Here is a 25,678-nt window from a genome sequence, read left to right on the forward strand (position 1 = left end):
GAAATAAAAACAGAAAAAATTAAATTACAAACTATGTACCTTATTTTTGTGTTAATTCTCAGTTCACCATAACGAGTTATGAAAAATAAAATTTTTAATAAGTTGTTTAATTCTGTTATTACTTGTTATTTTGTCTGAGTTTTACTAAACTGATTTCTAATTATCTGAATATAATCCTTTGAGTAACTTATTTTTGAAAACATAGAAGCTCCTAATGAAAACCATTATCATAGTTATGAATCATTGCTGAAACAAAAGACAATTTACAACAAGTGTGCATGTGTGCATTTATATTGTACTAGGGTTTGAAGGTTTTATGTATGAGGACACATATTTAATTTAGTCCTAGGTGAGAAAAACCTAGATATGACTGTAATGAATGGTACAGTACTTATTGTGTAATAAATTTAGTATGTTAGAGAAAAGAATAATTTTTCTCTTAGTAAAATTATAATGAAATGTACTTCAATAAAGCAAGTCTAAACAAGTCTGATTAAATTAGATTTTATTAAGTAAATCTTTTGCATATATGTGTAAAACTGCCAACAATTGCAAAAACACAATCACGAAGACACATATGTTTCAGTAAGCTTAATAAAGCATTGCTCATTTCCTAAAACTGATTTTACGAGCAATGTTCTGGATTTGAAGAGCTTTAGCTAGGCTCTATGATATACGCTTTCACTTCTGTTACATTAGGGTTCAATTTTTTAAGTAATGTTATGTTTTGAAACCTAGTAAGGCATATAAATGGCTCATTTAACTCTCAAGAAATCTGTTGAGGCATGCAAAAATACGTATTGCATGTGTCCAAACGCTTATGCTTATTATAATTCTCTTCTAACTATCGTTTGATGTTTTCAAGTAAACAAGGATTTGATTGGATTGAAGTATATAACTTCAGACTATTAGGAAACAAAAATTACAAGAGTCAAACCGTTATGCTGTGATTTTTATTCCATTCTGAAGATATTTTTAAGCCCACCAACAACACTGTTTTACAATAAATAAATAATGAATAATACAGTTAATGAGCACTTATAACAAAGAAACTCCATATCTTTTATACGAATTAAGAGAAATTCACGAAATTATACGCAATTATAATTTTATTTGCGTGTACTTACATATTATTATTTTTCTATTGCATAACAATTTTATTATACTGGAAGAGTGATCAGTAAATTTACTGTCATTATTTCCTTCATAAATATTTTAAATTTATAAGAGTTTTTGAGTTATTTGTTTTATAAGAGTAAATTATTTTGCAATGTGAAACAACTTATTTATCAATATATTATAAATAAAAATTATTTTTTAGTTTTCAAAGAAGTAAAGAAACTAATATTTTAAAATTTACACGAGGCTTTACTTAAGTTTTATATAATGATTTCTATTTTATTCTTTCGAGTCATTTCAAATTTTAGACTCTTTTGGGAAACGCAAGTACAGAACAGTGAAATTAAATTTTCCGCAAGTTACATGAAAGTTACCTAATGAAACACTCTTATGAACTTAATTTATTGAAAATATGAAGCCTAAAAATAACTTTTCTTCCTTCTTTTCTTTATTTTCTTCCATTTGTGACCGCATGTAATTAAATACCATATTTCAGGATGAGAGAAGTATCTAAAATCTTACATTGTGATCGCAATTAAACGAATAGCAAGAACTTCTATATCCATTTTGCATACTTTTTAAATTTTACATATTTTTACATATTTTTTTACTTTTTCATATAATTTCATACGTAATGATAATTACTTGTCTAAGCAGATATGTTTTTACATTATTTCATCAAGAGAGCTTTTCAAAGAATAAATTTATCTGTAGGCAAAATGTTTATTTGTAGCGTTTGAACTGAAACTCGTATTCTGTAGTAGGAAATATTCTAAAGTACAAAATTAAGGTGTTCAGAATAGTCGCAAAATTATTTCTTATCAAGCAGAATATTTGATTATAAATTGTTTAGGCACCTTAAGTGTTCACACTAAAAAAAGATTATAAGATTTTTTCCTCATGCAAATGCAGTAAACTAGATTTCCTTCTTAATATTTAATGCAAACTAACTATATTTTATCGATAAATTGATGCAACGTTGTACCTCTTTTCTCAGTTCTCCACATTAAAAAAATAAATCTATCTTTTATCAATGTAGTTAAAAAGATGTCAAAATATAGCATTGCTTATGATCTATATTTTGAATGAACTGCAGTTCAATTATTTGAAATTTAAACATCTTTAAATAAGTAGCGTATCAAATTATGTCGACTAGGCAACTCTTTGCAATTTTGTGGAAATATTTCGGAAGAAACAGCATAAAAATTAAACACGGTGCACTTTTTGTTATAACAAGATCGACGATTTTAAAGAGCCTTTACTAAAAAGGAGCTAGGTAGAGAGAAAATAATGTATTTTTAGCTCCATTATCCGAAATTCCCATCGTTAACTGCAATGCACTCAGCTGAATCCTCACAAGAGGTACAAAACTAAATGACCTCGGTTCAGGAAATGAGGCGCCAATTTGTATCGCCAAAGATAGAATTAATTACCAAAAAGACGCCACATTATCGCCATGGATGATTTCCAAAGGTTAATAGCAGACAAATTATCTTGTTTCTGAAAATATTGATTTTCATATGCAAAAGTTGCTTTAATTTGTAAGAGATGCACGCAGTTAGATTACGGAGGTAAAATATTGTAGATTGACTCTTTGCACGCGATTATATGTAGACATTAGCACGTTTCACAATCTCCTGCTCTTTGTATATAACAAAACAAATATATAAAACAACCGAAACACAATTTTAATTTAAAATTTATAATGATCTTTGCTTTAGAAGTTATATTGCTCAGATTTCAGTAATGCCCTCTTATTAATTAGCAAGCCTGATAAGATTTTTTCTGATGCATAAAATTTTAAAATATATATATAAATGACTTTATTTTCTTATGACATTTAATGAGAGCTTATCTTACAACAATAATCAAATTTAATGAGTTAAATGCTTTAATTGTCTAGTTCTTCATCTTTCTTATAGTATACATAGATAAACTTATAACAAATAAAATCGGTTTATTTTATTGTTTAGTCATGAACATACGAAATTTTCTTCCCATCTAGACATACCTGAAATTTGTAGTTCTTGCTTTGATTCCTTTGCGTTCTGAAATGTGTCCAAATATATTTTTATTGTGTAACACAATGATAAAGAACTACATTCTAACGTCTGAAATCAAAGTCTGTCATCAGATGCTCCTAAATATCTGAGAAGAGGACGTAAAGTAAATATTTGTTAAAGAGAATTTTTTCAAGCCTCTATGCGTCTAAGCGCGCAGACGTTCTTAGCTAAGGCCAATTTATGTCATCCTCTACAGACCTCTAAAAATATTCTATTCCAAGTTGCGTAAGATTAATAATATAAAGGTTTTTAACGTGATATCCCTGCATTCTCAGTAATATCAAATTAACCCTGGAATAAATTATGTGTTTAATACATAGATGCGAAACTAGAATGTTGAGATGTTTCAAGTATAATTAAATTAGCAAAATCTCAGAGACGTCAATGAAAAGGGCATATTTCAATAAATTGCTGGATTTAAGTATACGCTGTTATTCTGACAAAAGCAGAGAGATTTCCGTAACATACCATTAATATAATTTACGTTTACAGTTTAAATTTCCAACACATTGTGATTAACATAATTTTTAGTCTTGGCGACAAAGTATTGGAGTGTTTCAATTTTTATAACATTTCTAGAAGAAGTTATTAATCTATTTAATACATTATTTTTTACTCTAGATTTCTAAATTCAGGTACTACTTATTTATTTAAAAGCATATGAAATTTCCTTCATTGCGCTGTCATTGAAAAATGGAAGCTATTGTTATGGCAGAGCTTATTTTCTCATGGTGATGCTTTAAGAAAAAACTATAGATTTTTAATGCGATCTTCTTGAACTGTTGAATTATATAAAGACGAAGATAAATATTTTGAGAAAAAGTGGAACTCGTATAAATGTGGATGTATGTATATTCAGCAATAATCTTAAAATAATCAATTATAAATGAACATTTTTCGCATACTGATTAGCAACACATTCGCTATACTGATTAATATTCCATACAATATTCAAATTAAAATCATTTTTAGTAATTGAATTCCCAAATATGTATTTGCAAATCTTAAAAAATCATAGCAATAGCAAATCTATGTTTGTGAAAGTGTGTCAAATCAAAACTGATACACTTCCTTTTCAGTATTTTGAGGCATACTAAACAAACACACAGGCTTTAAACAGTACAAATCCGTTTTGGTCGATAGCGAAATATTTTAATATATTTAATTTAAAACAAAATTTGCCTAATTTCTAATAAGCGTGGTAAAAGTTGCCAATCGTCTAAAGACGAAAAAGAGTTCATTTTTTTGCATCACGAAGCTGGCTTAATGAAGTTGCTAAAATTATTAACATATCATAAATAAAAAACGAGGTAAGGGTAATAAACTCATATAAAAATTAAAGAAAGACTACTAAGCAGAATTATGTTCAGCAAAAGGCCAAGGTTAGTTCTCATGATATCTTGATAAAAAATGGGAGAAACATCTCTCATTGAGTGAGTGCACTTCAGCTTGCATTTGAGGCTGAAAATCTTTTTAATAAAGTATTAATTCTCAAACTCACAAGAAATTATTTAGGAAATATTTCTACCTTTTTGAAGGAAACAGAAAGTACACCATCCTGATTATACTGAAATGATCTTTTGAAACATTTTGAGTTTTAGAATAATTTATAGAATAGTGTATTAGGCACAGTAAAATTTAGCACTTTTTTCAGACGCACAAACACGAAACAAATTGTAAACATGTGTTTTTTTCTTAGTTTATCATAACAAGCTAATTTTAGTAAACTTTAGGAAACATATAAAATAAGTGATATAGAATTTACTTACCTGAGAGCAGTAGTTCCCGAGAAAAGGTACTTCAATTATAAAAAAATCATATGTGGAGAAAAACGCATTTTTATGTAATAATTATTACTCATTTATTAAAACATTCTATGATTAATTGAAACTACATTTCTTATGGTTCTGATTTTAATACAGGTTAAAGTATGGTATTTTTAGAACGATAAAACTGTCAAAAATTTGGAAATGCAAGAGTCTCATATCACCATTTTTTGAAGACTTTTGGCGTCCAGCACACCTTTTCAAGTTTTATTCTGATGAAATGTCATTATTATAAAAAGCTAATAATACTAATGGAGCCACTATTATCTAGTAATATATAGTATGAGATTTTGTGTTAACGTGACGAAAACGGAAATTTAATGTTTCAATGCTAAATTTGAAACTTACACATTTTAGCTTACAGAAAATTATCTAAGAAAAAATGCGATTTATTAAATTTTCCTTCGTTTTATTTATATATTTCGAAAATGATTCTGAGTTTTTAATTTTTAAATTACTCGTGCCAAGATAATGCTGTAAGAATAAAAAAAAATATTCTAATATAAGATGTTGTGGCACATATGACTCTGGATACATGTCTCTTAAACGCAATAAAGCTCCCGTCTATATTGTGACGTTCAGCCACATGATTAACCGACCATGCAAATGTCATGCCTGCTGTTCATCCCCCTGCGTCATCAGGAAAGACGAAATATTGCGCGCTATCTCCTTAAATAGAAATGTGATATGTACTTAGTGGAAGATATAAATATTAACTATTAACAAGGCAATCATGACGGGAAGAAAAGTCACAAATGGAATAAAACATAATCTTATATTCTGCACATTTTTAACTATATATTATGTAATATCGACTATCTTGAGGGTTTGCTGTTGTTTGATACACACTGCAGTTGTATTTTATGAAATATTGCTTATAGGTTGCATAAATGTCTGTGATGTTTTTCAATTTCGTTTTAGAGGCGATAGAGATACCAGAGCCGAAGACAGAATATACTAATTGTAAGTATTAAATAGAGAACAATTCAATAAAATTTTTATTTTTATTTTAACTAAAATTATTTTAGAGCAAGAATTATTGCAGTTTTTAACAAGTGCAAAGCTTTTCCTGAGTTCCAAACAAATTTCATCAATTTTGTTAATTTGCTTAATTTACCCCTATTCCAGCTAAAAGTTAAGAAACTCTATATGCAATACAGATATAATTAACTGTAAATCCCCTTAACTACTGGTACATTAAAACCACTAATTATATTACTTCCTGTAATTTGAATATTGCCGTTAGACTCATTTTTTCCTTTCGAGGAAATATATATGTTGCATTTCAATGTTACCTAAATTTTTAGTGATAGAGTTGTCTATCTTAAACATAGATAATGACTATATACTCTGACGTTAGGAAAAACGTAGTTTCTAGTAAGAAATTTCATTCAGTGGCTATTACAGCACAGACTTTGAATTTCCAGTAGATTGTCAAAAGTTCATTTCCAACTATTCTGAATTATAACAAAGCAGAGTTGCTACTAAGCAACTCATCAGAACTATATTTACATTGCTTCTGTGAACCTAGCTAATCCTTTGGTAGGTAATGAATATATTAAATTTCTAAATGGAATGTTGCTTGCGTTCATCCTAAATATTACACTTATAACTATATTTTTAGACCTTATTGAATTTCCTGGAAATTTAAAATCAATGACGGCTTAGGGAATAATAATTTATATCATTTCATGCATAAGTAAATTATTATTATGCCCAGCCGATAACTTCGCTGAATAATTATTTCATATGCACATTCCAAATTTAATCTCTTTCACTGCACAGAGTTTAAACTACATCTTTAAAACACTATTTTATACTCAACAATTTATGATGATTCTCCATTTCTCCAGTTCACTTACCAGTTATAAATAAGCGACTATTATTTTGCTGTCTAAAGCAGTTTAAATCTGATTTCCACCTTTCATTAATAAAACCCTTAAATAAAGCTTTTAGGTTAACGTTATCATCACGTAGGGAACTATAGCTGAGTAATAATCATGACCCACGAAAGGATTGCATTGTCACATTACATGACTCTCAGAATTGTTGTTATGCAGCTCAAGAATGAACGAGCTAACAATATATAAATATATCGTCAGTAAATAAGTGCTTATCAACTTTTAATACAATGTTTTGTTTTCCAGATTATATGCTCTCGTAACGTAGCAAAATGCACATCACGTCATAAAGGCAAGAATTGAAGACAAGATTGGAACTTCATTAGGTAAAATAGCTGCACTAATAGTTAAAATGTTTAAAATAAGCCTATTTTTCACTATACTTCGAACTATGTCTTTTCACTAGCTATTTCCTCTTAAAAGAGTGATCAGTAATATCCAACTTGAAGGAATTTAAGCTTTGCTCATGAAAAGATAAATTACAAACTACAGTCTCTGAATAATGTAGAATATCATTAAAACTTCGAGCATTCGTATATTATCTGGATGTCTGTCTCTATGATGGACGTAACATATTTCTGATTTATGAAATACTCTACTTTTCTCAGACTTGAGTATATTCATTTGGATGTAGTTGCTCCGTTAAGCCTTCTATGAGGATCATACTTGCTGATGGTGTGTACAACTGAAATAAAAGAATAAGATAATTAAACATTAAATTCAAAATTTACCATGCAAAATTAAGTAGCAAAATGTTTAACAAAATATTTTCAAAGAAACACTATTGGAGAAATCAAAGATGATACTTGATAAAAGTAAAGGTGATACTTGAGGAATCAAAGATTATAATCACATTTTATAGCAAGCAGTCAAGAAAGAATTTAAGGGAAACTCAGGATATGAGAGATATACGGAGATAAAAAATAAAAATTTCGTAGTAGCCAGTTGTACTATAACACCTTACTACCTGAGGTAAAACTGCGTGCAGTTTTGTCAGCTTTAAGGAAAAGATAAGGTTTATCAAACTACAGCGAAATTGGTTGCATACGTGGAAGCATGTAAGAAAATAGATATCGTTTATACAAAGCGCGAACAAGTAGTCATTTCATCGGAGAATGAAAAAGATATTTATTAGGGAAACATATGTAATTCTTTAGAAGGTTTAGAGATGTATTTATTTACAAGACATTCTTTGACAAGAAATTCCATACATGCAATCTGATAAACGAAATGGCATATTGCTACACAGTCAGAGAAGTGTCATTCCGGGAACACCACGTTTCTAAAGCTATTCGTAACCTGCATTGCCTCTGGAGGTGTTACGCGAAAATATAAGAGGTCTTTTACCGTGTTTCTACCTATCTTTTAACTAAAGATGTTAAGTTAAATTTTGCATGCTGTTTACATGATCACTTTAAGAAAGCAATAAACATACGCTTTCAATTAAGGCAACTTAAAATATTATTTACATTCTTATTTATTTTGCTATTAAATTGATCTCTTGCAAGAAAAGGGGTAAAATTTCTTAATTAATTAATTTCTTAAAATATCTTTTTCTTATTTCTCAAAAATGAAATTATCATACGTGAAACTGTTAGGATAAGAGTACTACTAACTAAGATGTTGTTTCTTTTCCGTTTGTTTACGGTTTTAAAATATGATAACTTTCCAAAGTTATGGAAAATTTGGATCAATATATGTTTTAGAGCATTACGATAAATGAATGATTAAGCTTGTAAGTGTAGCATAACAAGAAGATAACAATTAATTGTGTTTCTGAAAAAAATTCCCGGATTCTGAAATAATAGGCACAAATAGGATGCTTTTTTCTATATATGCTACTTCAGCATCTTTAGCGAAGACGTTCAACCGTCTAAAAGTCACTGTATGGGTCTAAAAACATACGAATACGTACTATTAATATAACTATGAATTTTGTTTTTCTAAAATTCGAATCTCGATCGTATCCCAAGGCAAAAGTGTACGCTTCTTAACTGCTTTAGAAAGGAAACAGTAAATAGTGAGATTAAAACTTTCAACGAACTCTTTTTTTTTTAATACCATAGGAATAACATTTAATCATAAATACCTTATGTGAGGTGGCCCTAACCTTAAATATTTATTTTTAATGCAAGAAATGAGCCCTCAAAATTGTGCACTATTTTCGCTTTGCCGACAAACTTGGTAAAGCAAAGAAACTAATACTACAAGAATGTAGTATTTGGTTTCCCTGCGAAAGATAGCTGTTATTGACTGTTATGGCGAAGCTTAGCAATGTATTTCGACTGGCACTGTATATTTTACTAAAAAAGGTGGTTTAAGCGCGAGAAGCAGTAGCACCTAGCTGATTGTGTAATAAGAGTTGGGCTAACATAATTTTGACCTCCTGAACAACCATGTTGGTGGCTTTTTTTAATTAATTATGTGGTGTGTCATGTTTCTCTACCTCTTAATTAGGTGTATAAAAGAAAAGAAAAAAATATTACTTTAAAATATGTTACCATTAAGCTATTACAATTAAAAGACACTGCGCTAAACAGATAATCAGTAACCTGAAATTGTCAACAAAGCTGGTCAACGCTGATTAAATGGTTGCATAAAGAAGAATTCCATAAACACAAATCCTTTAATATTAACTCAATTATTCATTTTCTATTTGCATGAAGTGAAACACTTTAAATTCCTCCTGGGACATTTAACCGAGTTACAACACTAAAAAGATGAAACATATGATGTTCCAGTAACTGCATACTTATTTAAGACATTGTTTAAAGTTCTAGATATATTTTTTACTTAATTAGAAATGTTTCATTCTTTATTTTTCAACAATTAACTAACTGAGTCGAACGATATCATCATTTTGAGTTACAACACTAAAATAACGTAAAATCTGAAGTTTCAACAATTTTATACTTAAATTTTCTAAATTGCAGGCATCTTATTGCCCTGCAACTGACTGTTAGTAGAAAGCGTTAAATAACATTTACAGCTAATAAAGCTTGGCTAACGCACACAAACACACACGCACTGATTAGAACGCATGAACGCTGACACTTATTAGAACGCATGATGAGCTTATGTGCAATAGCAATGAAACAAGCCTCACGATAGATGAGAAGCTCAGCTGGATCCTGCGGTGAGGAGGTGAGACTGAAAAATTCACGCTATCGCTAGAAATCTAAAGAGTATGCAAGGAGCACATTGGGGATCTTTGACCGCATATCTTCAAGATCCTGTACTGCACAGTAATCGAAAAAATAGCAATCTACGCAGCAGGAGTCTGAGCAACTCCTGTAAGCTCCAGGAAATTAAAAGTCCTAAGAAGCATACAAAGACCCTATGCACTTTCCATAACAAAAGCGTGCCGCACAACCGCAACGATCACGGTAGCAGTGTTTGCGGGCATAATTCCGCTACACATCAAAGCGGAGAAAGAGGCAGCGATAATGTAAGTCACTTTATTGAGACAGCAGTCTTCCTATATGAGTGAGCATTATAACCCCTCACACGTTGAAGAAAAAAGAACAATAATACTAGGTTTTTCCGCAGAATATGGCAGAGGAGTGCATGCGCATATCGATTACATCGCCGGCAGAGAAGAAATCTCAGAAGAAATATGCATTTAATACAGACGGCTCGAAACTTGACAACCAGGTGGGGTGCAGTTTTGTCGCCAAGATTCAAGGGAATAACCTCGCAGCATGGAAAGTGAACCTGAAAGGAAACAACTCCGTGTTCCAGGCAGAAACAGCATCCTTGAAACAAGCATTGTCTTATGCAGCCGCTACCAGCCAAAATTCCTATCGCATTTACACCGAAAGCCAATCGGCCATATATGCAATAATGAATCCTTATCATCTCAGCCCACTTATTGCAGAAATCCAAGCACTCCTGAGAGCCAGATCGTCGGTATTTCTACTTCCCGTTACCTGGATTAAAGCTTATTTTGGGCACCAGCGAAATGAGGAGGTGGGTTTATTTGCAAAGGAGGCGACGCAGAACCTAGATCCGCGGCAAATGAAAATCATGCTCCCCAAATACCATTAAAAGGACAACATGGTAGAATGCTCTGATACACTGGTAAGAGGATTGGGATTCCATCCCACAGAGCAGACGCACATACGAGTTCTTCCACAGGGTCAGTACAGACAGGTTAATATCAGACCCACATATAACGCACTTCCTAACTGGACACGGGCCATTTCCCAGTTACTTTTATAATAGACACCTAACAACTACCAATGTCTGTGTATGTGGAGATGTGGGCGAGCCTAATCAATATCTGACATCGTGGCCCACTTACGCCACGCTCTGCAAAATACAAATACAGTCACCTATAAAAGATTTATGGTCAAACAATCTTCAATACAGAGGAAAATTCGTCTAATGATGCTAAAACGTGAAGCGCTATTCACTGAACTCTGCTGTGCCGAACACGGTCCATTTAGCCATAGGAGACTAACTCATATATACATATTGATATCTTTATGCCATTTAATGTAATGTTAATGCATGAGTTTAACGCTCAGTGTAATAGAATAGGGCCATGAACTTTTTATGTTATGTATGTATTAATGTAATGTATGCATGCATGTATTATTAATGTATAATGTATAGCAAGGTACTTCTCTGGAATATCTGTAGATTTTTAGAAACTTTTATTATTGTGTGTATTAATATATCGAGTGCACTATTAATGGATAATTTATTATGCATAACGTATAATGTATCAATATTCCGAGTGCACATTTTATGATATGTATGTATTAATGTAATTTAGGTATGCATGTATTACTAATGTATGATGTATAAAGGAGTATATAGGTTGCATAATGTGCACCGGTGCTGCTCTACAGTATGTCTGTAGAGTTTTAGGAACATTTATTATGCTATGTATTAATATATCGAGTGCACTATTAATATATATCGTATAAGGATGTTATTACTACTGTCTTAATTCAACATAGTAACACCACTTTTAGATATAATCTCTAGATTATCATATATTGTATAATAAGCATTGGTATTGTAAGAATCCGCAATAGGTCTGTCTTCCATCATCAGCCCTTTCTGGGCAACGTTGTTTTTCTGGACATCTGCGGGATCCGGACGATACCGGAATAGCCTGTGAAAGCCGCCCGAGTGTCCGGATCCTGCTCTCACCTGTCACATCTTAATTGTGCGAGATTCTTCTGAGGTGTGATTGGAACTGAACTCACCATTAGTCGTAGTGTGTATTTCTTTTGATACCTTCATGTGCTCTATAACTGTAGCAGATGTTTTCATAGGCCGGGTGATTTGTAGGCATGTTATTGACTGTCCGATAATTCAAATCGGAACAGTCATGCAGCTGAGACGGGTGGCCTGGGATTATCTTGTATTATGAGAGCTTGAGTAGTATCCTCAGTATGCTCTATACATGCACGCGCCCTGTTAATGCCAGAGCTTCTGACACCTGTTCGTGTAGAAGGACTCCAGGATAGAATAGGCGCAATCGCCCATGTACAGTCTGGGATTACAGACTAAGGTCTTGAAAATTATGGCGGAACTTTCCGCGATCCATTTAACCTTATTCCTATTCTTGAGCCTGTACAGTAGTTTAACGAAACTGCTCATCTAGCTATGTTCGGATCTCAGTGTTGCTACAATTGCCGCTCAGTCGGTATAGTGGTCAGGGAAGCTGACTGCGATGCCGAAGGGCCTGGGTTCGAATCCCGGAGAAGGCATGGCTGTAACACTCCGTCCCTTCATAGGAAAGGCGATCGTGGCCCACCTATTAGGTGCCCCCACCACCACATCCGGCCTTGTATAGATTAATGGACTGGGTTACATTTGTAATTGTTCATAATCTGCCATTGGAAAAAAAATGTTGCTTCAATTTTTCGCTGCTGGCAGTTTGGTGGTGGTGTCTGTGTGTGCGTGATTAGGCTATCTGCCTAAGGGGAAGGAGGCCTTCGTGGAGGACTTTCTATGGCTCGTATACACGTTACACATGGGGAAAACCAGGAAAGCGCCCATGCAGCCAGCCCGTTCGCGGGATTCGAACCTCGGACCGAACTACCAGTGTTCAGCGACTTTACCGCTCGGCCGCTGGTGGTCCTTGCAGTTTGGTGGAATTTTGTGCATTTTCAATTTTAGGCTTTCGGTGCTTGGGCTGTTTGAAGAACTTTGAGCGGGTTTTTATGCGTCTAGCGTGGTTTTAAATTTGGTAATATCCTCTTCTTATCCGCAGTCAACAGCCAGTCCGCCATTTTTCTGTTGTTTTTGTATTTGCAACGTTGACCCCAATATTTGGTTAAGGGCTATATATTTGGTGAAAGGCTTTATATAACGTTTTATCGCGAAGTCTCACGTGTTGAGTCATCGTATTTTGCTTTGCAGACTGTTGGTTCACATATCACGCTCCCTGCATGCTGGACTTATGTCTTCAAGGCAAATAAAATGAACACGCTCATTTCGAATTGGAAAAATCGAAGGTTGGATCAAAAATATCAACATTTGAGAAAATACAGTAGAAAATTAGTCATTCGATATGTTTTCGACTATCGACAATTTTAAAACTGAAAAACTAATTGTAAAACTTTAATTGACAAACTTATTATGGATCACTGAAAAAACTCGAAAAACAGTTTTGCAAATACATAACATCGAATTTTGATTTCGAAATGTTATCCTGGATTCAAAAATCATTTTAATTGATATTAATGAGATTAATCGTCTAAGAAGAATCGTCTAAGTTTTCTAGTGACTCAAATTTTGAATTCGCGCAAAACTCTTTGACTGGATTCTAGATCGGGACTAGAAGTGAATTTCCCACTATTTCTGAAAATGGATTATTTGTTCTGTCATTCAGTACCATATACTTATGTGAACGCCTTTTTCAGCTTCAACGCTGGAAAACGGTGAAGATGTTTTACGGGCATCGGCGTCAAGTTTTGAACCAAGATTTAATTTGTTAAACAGCAAAAAAGCAAGCACTTTCGTCTCAACAAAATAAGATTTTCTTTAATTAATTTTTGTATACTTGGAACAAATTTTAAAACTGCTACTTTTCATACGTATATTGTTTACCAAAGAAATAAATTATTTGTAAGAAAATATTTGTTTTCACATATTTTTGCATTAATATCTGGGTTGGCGAAAAACTCTCGATGGTAAAAAGAGATCATGAATGAAAAAAAAAAAAAATTAAGAAGCGCTAAGCTGAACTATACAAATATGCCTGTTTCATAAATGAACTTACAATAAATGTCTTCCATTAGGCAGTGAACTGAAATGCAGCTAGTGTTCCTTAATATCCAAGATACTTTCTGCAGAAATCAAGAATAAAACTTGATAGGAAAGGTTAAGGACTGGGAGATTGCAACATATGCATCCAACATCTACTAGAACGGAATATCTCAATAGCCCTTTCGCAAGATACTTACCTTAATTTGGACTCTCTCATTATAGGTTCTACTCTACAAAATAAAACTTTTCTCGCAAAAAATAGATTAGCGGTCATTATTTATAATGGTCCTACGGCCCCAATACAGTGGAGAACTACTCATCATACAATCTCAATAGTTCTAGATGCACTGGAGGACCCTCTACTAAGAACAAGTGCTCATATGTAAAGTATATAACAGTTGAAATTTATTGTATAGTAATAGTACAGCAATTGTAATTGTATTAATTAAGCAAAATTAATTGTATATTGTAATTGTATATTGTTAACTAGTATTAAGTAATTGTATACTGTAAATAGTAACATTATATTATAATTTTATTTATTGTTGGGTATTTACATATTGTAATTTTATACAGGGTGTCCCAAAACAACCGCATAAACTCTGCACAGCTAGATTCCTCGTTGAGAGTACATAAAAACTGCCCAAAGAAGCGTTCCTGTACGATCCATACAGGAACGCTTCTTTGGGCAGTTTTATGTAACGAGAAAAATACGAAAAACAAAGTATGACGTCACTGCTGGTGCAAGAAAAAATACTTTATTGAACATATCAACAGCAGTATATGCACAATTTAAAGCAGATGTTCAAAGTGTCCGCCGTGCATGTCGAGACAAGCTTGAGCACGCTGTGGAATGGCTGTCATCACACGTTGCAGCATCGCGGGGTCCACCGAAGTACAAGCAACATGCAGAAGAGAAATTCACTACGTCTCGATACACCAGTTTCTTGAGATGGCCCCATAGGAAAAATATCCAATGGTGTGAGATCTGCCGAACGTGGTGGCCATAGAACCGGCCTATGGGTGACGTTGACATCGGGAGGACAGCGGGATAGATATCGACGGGCATACTCCCTAGCAGTTCGTAAGGCATTTCCATTGCATCGGCCGTACATCAAGTACATCTCACAGTAGTCACGAACGGAATACATGGCCACCATACGAAGAATACTGGTAGCTTCAAGATGCAGCCTTTTAACTACCAGTTCAACGGAGGCTTAACGTCATTCCACGGCGCGCGCGCATGCATGACGCGATATGCGCGGCGAACGTTTTAAACATTATCGTCTGGAAAAGATATGCCAATACTGTTGTTGGGATATCCAATAAAGTGTTTTTTTTCCTTGCCTCGGCAGTGACGTCATACTGACATCATGTCAGATAGGTAATGGAGTCTCTGTTCTCTGGTCAACAGTGACGTCATACTTTGTTTTTCGTATTTTTCTCGTAATCTATGGATCCTACAGGAACGCTTCTTTGGGCAGTTTTTATATACTCCCAACGAGGAATCTAGCTGTGCAGAGTTTATGCGGTCGTTTTGGGACACCCTGTATTGTAGCATTTGTATATTATATTGTAAAATTGTGCTGTAATATTTGTATACTGTAAATATCAAAATTTAGTCTCAGTAATATTGTAAAATTATAAGGTATTATTTGTATATTGTAAATATCAAAATTTAGTTCTAGTAATATTTTCTATAAGTATATTTATTAGTAACATAGCATCAATACGGATTCCTATAACTGTGAAATATCATTTGTAGTAATTGTATAATATTTATAGAAAGATGTCAAAATTGTTCTATAGCCAAATGTCATAATTGTTAGTATATTGTACACAGATTTATATTGAAACAGACTGTTAAAATTACCTTGTATATAGCATATCAAAATCCGAATGTAATCCAAAGATGTAATCTGTATATGCAACTGTGTATAAAATTTGAAAAATGATAATAAATGCCGTTGATCAGCCAGCCCCTACCTTGGCGGATGGAGGCTGCTAGTGGTAGATATCTCCGCTGAGCTGATATATTCCGTTTGGTATATCACCTAAGGTCGGAAGTCAGCTCAGTGAATGTAATTTTTTAACAAAAGACCTTGAAGTTTTTGTAAAGGCGAACACTGGATGGTAAGATACCATTGCCGTTTAGCTGAGATATTTAACTATCAAGACATCTATAATATGAAATTTCATACCATACCATAGCGTGATATTATGCCATTTAGCAACGGCCGTCGATGAACTAGCAGCTCATGTAAAACAATGGTGATACTTTTTCATATGGAGAACTGAAATTAGTTTCTAAAAATGACTCGTAGGATTTTAAAGTATCCCAGATACTCCAGTTTTCTAGAAACTATCAAAAATAATAGGACATCAGTAAAAATCGTCGTAATGGAAAACGAATGTCAGTTGCACTGAATGCAAGCTGTATGATTTTGGGTATTAAGTATTAACATTAGGTACAGCATTTATAAGAATAACAGACAATATGGGCAATTTTACTGTGGGGCGCTGCACAATTGATCAGCTGCATTTTGCTGCATGTACTTGTTGCCAATTTTTAGATCCTATATACTAGAACTGAGACTTTATAAATTGAAATTCGCATTTTCGGTATTAACGAGAAATTTCATGTATTATGTTGCTCCCCGATAAATCGAGATTTAATTGTATTTATCAAAAACGACTAAATTTCTTCCCATAATAATTCATTTGCTATTAATTTAATCAAATGTTTTCATTCTTGAGAATAATTCGTACCATCGGTTATTTCGCGAGAAAAACCTGTATATTCAATGCTGAGAACTCGAGCCTCAGTATGCAATCCTTTGATATTAAAACCTTTTTGTTTTGGTTTAATTTTGGCAGCACGAACTTTGTTTCTAAATTTTAAAATTTTGCTTCTCCTATCATTGCATAACTTAGGATAGGACACATCTTATTTTTAGAAGCATGAATGCAGCCGTATGATTGTAATTTCGGTGTTTTTTCCATAGAAACATCTTAGTTAACAGCGTCAGTCTTATCATCTTAACATCAAAACATAACCAGTTTCTGTACTCAAACAGGATTTGTATCAGCGTTATTACATTTTGGAAGGATTATCGAAAAAGCAGAACTGAGTTTTAAAACAGAGGCAGATGCATCCCACTTTGAAAAGTGAGGCAACAAATCTATATGTCTGTCTTTGAGTACATTTAACATGGTGAATAAATGCAAGGAAAAGTGCAAATAATGGTGAATGTGTGATGAAATCATTAAAATGAAGTTGCATTGTATGTAACAGTATTTTATTTTATGCCGAAATATGCAGTTTTCCAAGTACTTCATTTACCTCTTCTCAGCACCATAGTAATTTTGGCAAAAACGACGTGCAGCGAATTTGAAATAATAGTTTCTTGTGGTACATAATGATAGAGAGAGGTTTTTTTTTTAACTGTAGAACATAGATCCTGCAATTGTCGCAAGTCGATGTAGTAGTTTATGGAAAGTAAGCTTCATTCTCTTGTACGTTTTCTCACGCAATCTACCGTGTTGTTGTTTCAGGATTATATTAATATTTTGCAGGAAATCTCAGCTTTAAGCAAACTACATGGTATTAAACACGGGAAATGAAAAGTATTTTTTCTTAACACAATGGAGTATTAATTCAATAGCGTATCCAGAAAACTGTAAAATTGTGAGTTATTTGAATTGTTTCAAATAACAATTTTGTTGCAAACTGGGAAAATTAAGAACATTTATTTTTGACGTAAATAACATAGAAATGGATTATTATTTGATTAGTTATCACTGCAAAGTATGCAAAATTTATCTGTATTACTAAGAAAAGATGCCCTGCTAAAGAATTCTCTGAAAATACAGAGTAGCTATTTAAGCTTTCATAATAAAGCAATGGTATCTTATATACCAAATTAAAATTATAATATAGTAGATCCTTTAAAGAAAATTTAATGAAAACCTTTCACTAAATTACGCGAAATAGGCTTGATCAAGGCTTGTGTTTTATTTTAATAAGGTAAAACACTCTTGGGCTATCTGCTTAAAAAGAGGGATGTGTCGTGGAGAACTTTCCAAAGGAAACTGGTTCATGTCCATGTTACACATGGGAAAATTATGAATGTGGATGGCTCATACAGCCAGCCCGTTTCCCTGAAATTAAATCCGGGTCGAACTGCCAGTGTTCAGCAAATTTACCGCTCGGACCGCTGGTGGATATAGTCTTGATCAAACCTATTGGGACTGTATACAAATATTGCTACAGACATGTACGTATGTCAAGCTTTTCGATTATAAAACTTACCTTGTACGCCAGATAAATTACAATACAGGCAGGATTCACACTCTCATTCGCAGACTAGTCAAAATTCGAATTTTTTTATCTCCCCAAATAAAATTATAGAGCTTTCCTAAATTTGAAATCTAAGTATTGGGTGAACTTAAACTTATATCACTTAAATTAAATATAATCTTGATAATTTTTGGAAGCCCATTTGTATGTTACAAAATCTTCTTATTTTAAAAGCTCTGCGGAAATATAGAGAGAAACTTAATATTTTACGCTGTCGTTGCAGGATGTTAGTATTAATGCTAAAATTTCATTAATTATTCAAAAATATCGCAATCCAAAACATTCTTTAGCATAATTATTTCTTACATTCGATTTAAATATATAAAGCGAGTCACTCAAGAGATATTAATCGTGACTTCTTTCTGAAACACTGACTAAGGTGTCTAAGGATTAGTAATTAAAGTGGAATTCCTCGAATTCCTCTATTAAGGAGCATAAAAATTTTATTTCAGAATTTCGATTTAATGCTTCAGTTCCCCCTGTTAATATGAATAACCAAATTTCATCTTTTTATAGAAATATATATAGGAATGTAATTACAAATATAGATATAGTTAAATCTAGATTTAAATATCTACAAAAGTAACTACAAAACTTCATCTAAGAACTGCAAATTCTATTTAGTCTTCAAGTAAATATTCCTTCAAATTAAACCGAATTTTGGTTAACAACTAAGGAACAAATATTTTGAAATTTAAGAATAGTATACATCAGGTGAATACTAATTTATCAATAAAATTTCTAATTAGAATGATCAAGCATATGATTTGAGTGCTGTTCTAACCCGAATTATTTAGCATGACGATTTTGTGGCTCAGCCCTCTTTCGAATCGCATTTAATTAAATATTTTAATTTAAAATATGATTTTAAAATGCTTTTGATATACTTTAAAGCTCCGTTCAGACGGTGGTATAAATATCATAGAGGTTTAGTCATAAGACATAAAATGCGGGAGTTCCCTTCCAACCTGCGAGGTAGGGTATAAGCTGTAGCCAATTATAAAAGCTAAATTTGCGTATGCGTGGATTTGTTTACAGATTTCTCATTATGTTTTCCCGTTCAGGTTTTGCGCGTTCGCTCTGATTGGTCAACTCTTATATAAAGTCGGCATAAAGTTGGAAACATCGAACGTTATGCCAAAACCTCTAAGCCAGTTTTTGTGGCTTAGCAATGTCTGGTTATCCAGCAAGGAAGCTCGGCTTAAATCAATTATAACATTTATACCCCATCTGAACGGAGCCTTAAACAACAGATACGTCTTACCACTCTGTTTTAAAGTCTGTTAATCACATGCGATGTCGCAAATTGCAAAAAATAAACGTTATAATTATAATACTTGTACAATAGATAGATAGATACAGATATAGATAGATATAGATATAAATTTAGATAGATATATAGATGTAGATGTACAGGGTGCATTAGAACAGCGGTGAAAAACTTTGAGGAGAGATAGAGTACACCTAGACGATGGGAAATCACATAGGAATGCACGGTCGGAAAAGCTTTCCTGGCGCGGTAGTGGCAACACAAAAGTCAAGAAAGAAAGAACACGAACGGGGTAAGAAAACATATTTATTATTCGGAGTACAACAGAAACAAAGAGAAAACAACATAAAGAGACAACGGTCATCATCAAAGAAGGTGTTCAAAGAGAAGTGAGGCCTGCATCACGATCTGGGGTGGTAATTTCGTACACTCTCTTTAATGACGATCGTTGTTAGTCCAAAGAGCAATTTATGCAGAGGGGCTATTAATTTCGTTTTGGAATTTTGCGTCGATTCACTATAAACGTTGATTCGCTTTTCAAATTGTTGCCACCAAATATCATCGCCCTGTATTATATTAAAAGTAATTAAATGATGAAGAATCTGCATAAATATATGTATGTTTCTCGCATTGTGATAAAACAATGGTACCTAGGGCCATCAAACATTGAATAAAGTACCCCTCCTAGGCATCTGGAAGCCCAAATTTGGAATTTGTTTTATAATCGATCTCTTATTTTATAAAACTTTGAAAAACTTTGATGTTTGATTAACAAACTCAAGGATTTTAAAGCAAGGAATTGCAACGTTGTATAGAAAAAACATTTTTATCTTTAGCGCGTGAGACTGTGTATCGGGAATTCTAAAGATATGCGCATTTTAAAATTATTTTGCGATATTGCTCTTGAATTAAATTTTATGGCTTAAGCGTGAAGAACATATTTAATAAATAAAGGTAACACAGAAAGTGTTAAAAAACGCCTTTTTGGACGTTATTTAAAATCTGAAATATTTCAGATTTTTTTTTTGTTCTTATATGTAGGTTTCTGCTGTACTAAACATAATAAAACATTTTTGTTTTACTTTTTCAGTCCGCCCTTTTTTTTGCCTTATATGGCGTCACTACTGCTCCAGGAAAGCATTTCCGACCATGCATTGCTATCTGAGTTCCCATCGTCTAGGTGTACTCTATCTCTCCTGAAAGTTTGTCACCACTGTACTGATACACCTGCATAAGTATTTCTTTATTTATCTATGCATGTGTAATCTTTATCCAAGTTATAGGTGAATTTATATCTCCAAGTGAAATCATTATAATCATAAAATTTTGCGACGAGTACTGCATTCTCTACTATGTGCTAATGCATCCTGCACTGCATAATGTTATATATTTACCCTGTAAGAATTGGAGGTATCCTTGTATATATATATGTAATAATAAAATTCCATAGTCAACAATACACTTAAAATTCTAACTGTATGTTCTTTTCATTTTTAATGGCGACGTTCTCTTATTTGAAAGTACGTAGAATTAAATACACAGCCCCGTAGTCAAGTTGTTTTTCCCGCCTTTTCTACACGTACAGTTATAGAATGTTCTCGAGATATTTAAAGCGAACTCGATTGGCTGACGAGGTTGACGTCATTTCTTGGAAGCTCCGCCTTTCCAGAGGCTATAAAAGGACTCGCAAAAGGAATATCGGGGCTTTTTCTTAAATGTCACGATGCAGTAAACTTCATACAAAAGGTTATTAGTAATTCTTTTTATTTATTCCGGATATCTGATTTTTGTAATTGCTATTTCTCCTGAATAATAATAAATGGATCCTGTTTTTTAAACTTGTCGTCTGATTATTTAAGCTACGACTAAAGCTGATACATTACACACACACATATATATATATATATAATATCAATGCAGGCTAATTCAGCAGGTCTCATATGGCCATGGCAAACATGGATAAGTGGTGTTCAAATGTGTATCAATGTGTATTAACGAACGTTACGTACATACCACTTAGTAATTATGTGTTTCAACGTGTATTAATGTGTATTAATGATCAACGCGTATTACTATGTATAAACTCAGCAGCTCTAGTATGGCCATCTGAAATATAGGTAACTGTAGACTCCTCGCACAATGCCACTCTCAGCGTGCAACAGCAGCGATGATCCTTCTTTGGCCATGTAACCATGTTTATTTAAATGAAAAAAAAAATCTGTTGCGTGCACCACATGACTTCCTTGTACGAAATATTAATTATACTATTTTTTTCTTGCATTTCATTTAAACTTATTGGATTGAATTAAATCTACTTCGTCGATAGCGCATAAACCACAACAGAATAAATGCACTCGTTAAAATTCACTATATTTGTTTACTATAGTGACACTCTGACCCTAGGTTCCCTTAACAGCGTTACATTTTATTCATTTAACTCAGAATGCACAAAATTTATATCATCTTAAGAATTATCTAATCGATGCCACATGTTCTATTCAAATACTATAATAAATCTAAAACGATGTATCAAAGAAATTAAGCAAAGAAAAAAAAAAAAAAAAAAAAAAAGAAACTCTTTTTCACCGACGATTCAGTATTTCTCATTCAATTATTTAACTTCTTCCTTCGCGACAAGGCAAAAATACATAAAACTCAAGCTGTCTGTATTGAAAATTATGAAGTAAATTTTAAACACTTATTTCCTCGAATAAATTCCAGAATGATTTAAGCATGATTTAATTCTCAATAATAAAAGAAGGCGTTATCTTTGTTATTGCGAAGCTTACTTTCTCTAGATTGGCAACAAATCTACTATTCTGCTGTTTCAAATGTAAACAAGCAATGGCCGCCATGGGAAAAATTATCAGGCTTAGAGGCACTTAAACAACTTTTAGATTATTGATAATTCTAAAAATATTGCATACAGATTTACTAAAGGCACAAAAACCTTAACCGGAAAATAAGAACAACATAATGCAATCATTTTTAAAGCAAAAAATGCACAATGTACAAACATATAAGAATAAAGAAACTGAGATCACTGAGCCGAGTAACATCGTGGATATATTTATATACTTTTAGTGCGGCCGATTGCAACAAAAATACAAGGTGCACATCTAAAAAAAAAAAAAAAAAAAAAAAAAAAAAAAAGATGTTATTCTCTTCAGAACTCATTTTAAATTATTTTTACATTTTTTTTGGGGGGGAATAGAGTCTTTTATCCTGGCCTTAAGTACAGATGTCACGCAGAAACATCGTTAAATTGCATTCGATAGCGGTGAAAATGAATATTTACATTGAAATATGATGCCTGAAACTTTTCGCGATTACAATACTTCCTTTTTACTTCTTACAAGGAAGTAATACGTTCCCAGTGGCCACTTGGGCTGGTAAGGACGGTAGGACACTGAATCAGGTGTTGGATCTGAGCATCTGCTGCGAGGCGCCGGTATGCCCCCCTCTTAACATCTGGGGCTGTTCTGGATAATGATGAACGTGGTGATGTACTGATAAACCAGTATGGTAGAGACACAGCAAGGAATATGAATACAGGCGTTTTTTGGACACAGTGCCCACGTCCCCCATCACTTGTACTGATACACTCTGTATACGTTTGATACTGCCGAATGCAATGAAAAACGGAAGTGTGCAACTAAATATTATAGCAGTCCCATATACAAAATTTCAACGTTCTACGGCTTACCATTTTAATGGAAGCTATATAAGTACTTACCAATGTTATGAAAAAAAATCCCTTTCGAATTTATTTTACAATCCGTTTTGGAAAAAAGGGTCCTTTAGTCTGTCCGCACGTGCAAACGTATTTTTAAAAAAGTCCAAATGGATTCAGCAGCAGTCAAAAGAGATATTTTCGTTGAAATATGATACTCGAAGTTTTTCGAGTTTATAATTCGTCTTTTACTTCGTATAAACAAGTTTCGTGTAGATATATTATAAAGCAAGTTAAAAAAAATCAATCATCTGATCAGGAAAGGATGTACATTTTAAAACGTAACGTAAAATGAAGGGAAAAACAAATAAAGAAAACTTAAACTATCAGAATAGATCTTATTTATGTTATAAAACTTTCTCCGCGTAATTAAATATACTCTAAAACGTTGCATAATCTTTATGTTCCTAACAGCCAAATGCATTCAGAATGCTTCTTATATTCATAAAAATTCGCAACATTCCACAGATGACAGGTGCGAAAGAGTGCGAAAAAACAGATTGTCCTGTGTTCAATTTCCGTGAATCGGGGCTATCACCTGAAAATAACCCGGGAAAAACCTCGTGAAGAAAGCAATGTAAAAGGGAAAAAACATCATCATGAAGAACATTGTGGAAGAAACGAAAACAAAGAGAAAAAAAAAGCAATTATAAAAAACACCCTGGTGTGAGACAACGTGGTGTAAAATAAACCAGTGAAAAATCTTTGCAGTTTTAACAACATCATTGTAAAATATATCGCAATAAAAATTTAAGCACCTAAAATCGTCGCATGATAATCAAATCGCAGATAAGCGTTCCCTTATTATGCAAATTTTTTCAAGTGAACTTTCACCAAATGATTTGTGAGCGCAAGAAGAAATAAATTCTTTTAGCTCTCTATTTCATACGTTTGTGTTAAGTAATCAATTTTTACGGAAAAGTAAGAGAGAAACTTAAGCATTTAAACTAGGAAATTAGTAAAAATTAATGATACGGATAGAAATTAAAAGAATTTTAAGCTGAATGTTTATAACTATAAGCAGTCATGATGTGGTATCCAGTATTGTCAGGAAGGAGAAGTACAACAAATCAAGTTTGCAAAGATTTTTGAATTTCAAACATTTCGAAACAAACGTAGAATTTAATATTAAACATGCGTTCTAAACAATAATTAAACTATTGAAAAGATTAACTTTTAAAACTGCTATCGCTATTCCTTGCGTGTAAAATGTTTTTCATTTACTAATTTGTTCATGCCAAATTTAACTACAGCAATTTTGGGTTTCATACGGCATTTTTATATCTATTTTTTATCTCCTGACTTAAAACATTTTCAATATAATGAATATTCCTGTATTTCTCGGAAGAATCGTTAAATACAGATTCATCCGTAGGTACGGAAGAATAAATGTTAATTATATAAATATATATAATGTATGAAATAAATAGCAAGGAAAAGCTGGAACACTTCTGATGCGTACTTAGATCCATATTGAAGAGGAAGAATTGCGATTGCGTAGTATGCTACTATGTTGAGTTCTTATTATTTAAAAAACTTGGCAGTCGATGCAGTTTAATTCCACTTTGATTTTCCAGTTGACGTTTGTGGCCACAATAACTGGCACTCTAACCGTGCCTATTCAAGAACATATACATTTTTTATATTATTTCAATAGGAAGCGGCATAGCAAAATTACGTCCAAGCCGAGCAGAGAGAGAAGCTGAAGTGCGTAATTGTCCACGTGAAGTGCGTTGTTGTATACACGAAGAGAAAAGTTTTGGTTTGAGTTAAAAGTTTGAGTTTCCAATTATTACGTCATCAGCGCATGCAAAATGGAATGATCTAGAAATGACGCAAACGAGAGACGTTATTGCGATGATTAAGAACCGAGACGAAGAATTAAGTTTTACGGTTAATTTAAATTATAATTTTGATTCACATATTTTTTAACTTAGATATATATTAATGTAAATTATTTTAAAAAAACTGAAAGCTTTCAGATTTTACATTGCACCCAAAGAGGCGTTTTTTAACGTTTTCTGTGTTACCATTATTTATTAAATATCACGGTCTTCGCACTTAAACCATAAAATTCAATTCAACAGCAATATCGCAAAATAATTTTAAAATGAGCATAACTTTAGAATTTCCAATACACAGTCTCTCGCGCTAGAGATAATTTTTTTTCGTACAG

General features: G+C 32.8%; 1 protein-coding gene across 3 annotated transcripts in view; it reads right to left on the bottom strand.

Annotated features, from left to right (window-relative positions):
* Positions 1-494: 494 nt before the first annotated feature.
* The window catches only part of LOC118197897 (glutamate receptor 1-like), a 396,844-nt gene continuing 371,660 nt past the window's right edge, over positions 495-25,678 (bottom strand). For all 3 annotated transcript variants that reach the window (XM_085808310.1, XM_085808312.1, XM_085808311.1), the window contains exon 16: positions 495-7,594. In XM_085808310.1, coding sequence (XP_085664436.1) covers positions 7,514-7,594 — 81 coding nt within the window. In that variant the 3' untranslated portion in view covers positions 495-7,513. The remainder of the gene's footprint in view (positions 7,595-25,678) is intronic.

Source organism: Stegodyphus dumicola, chromosome X1 (genome assembly GCF_044657685.1).
Source record: "Stegodyphus dumicola isolate Sdum_Otavi_A_Nest chromosome X1, ASM4465768v1".
Classification (NCBI taxonomy): Eukaryota; Metazoa; Arthropoda; class Arachnida; order Araneae; family Eresidae; genus Stegodyphus; species Stegodyphus dumicola.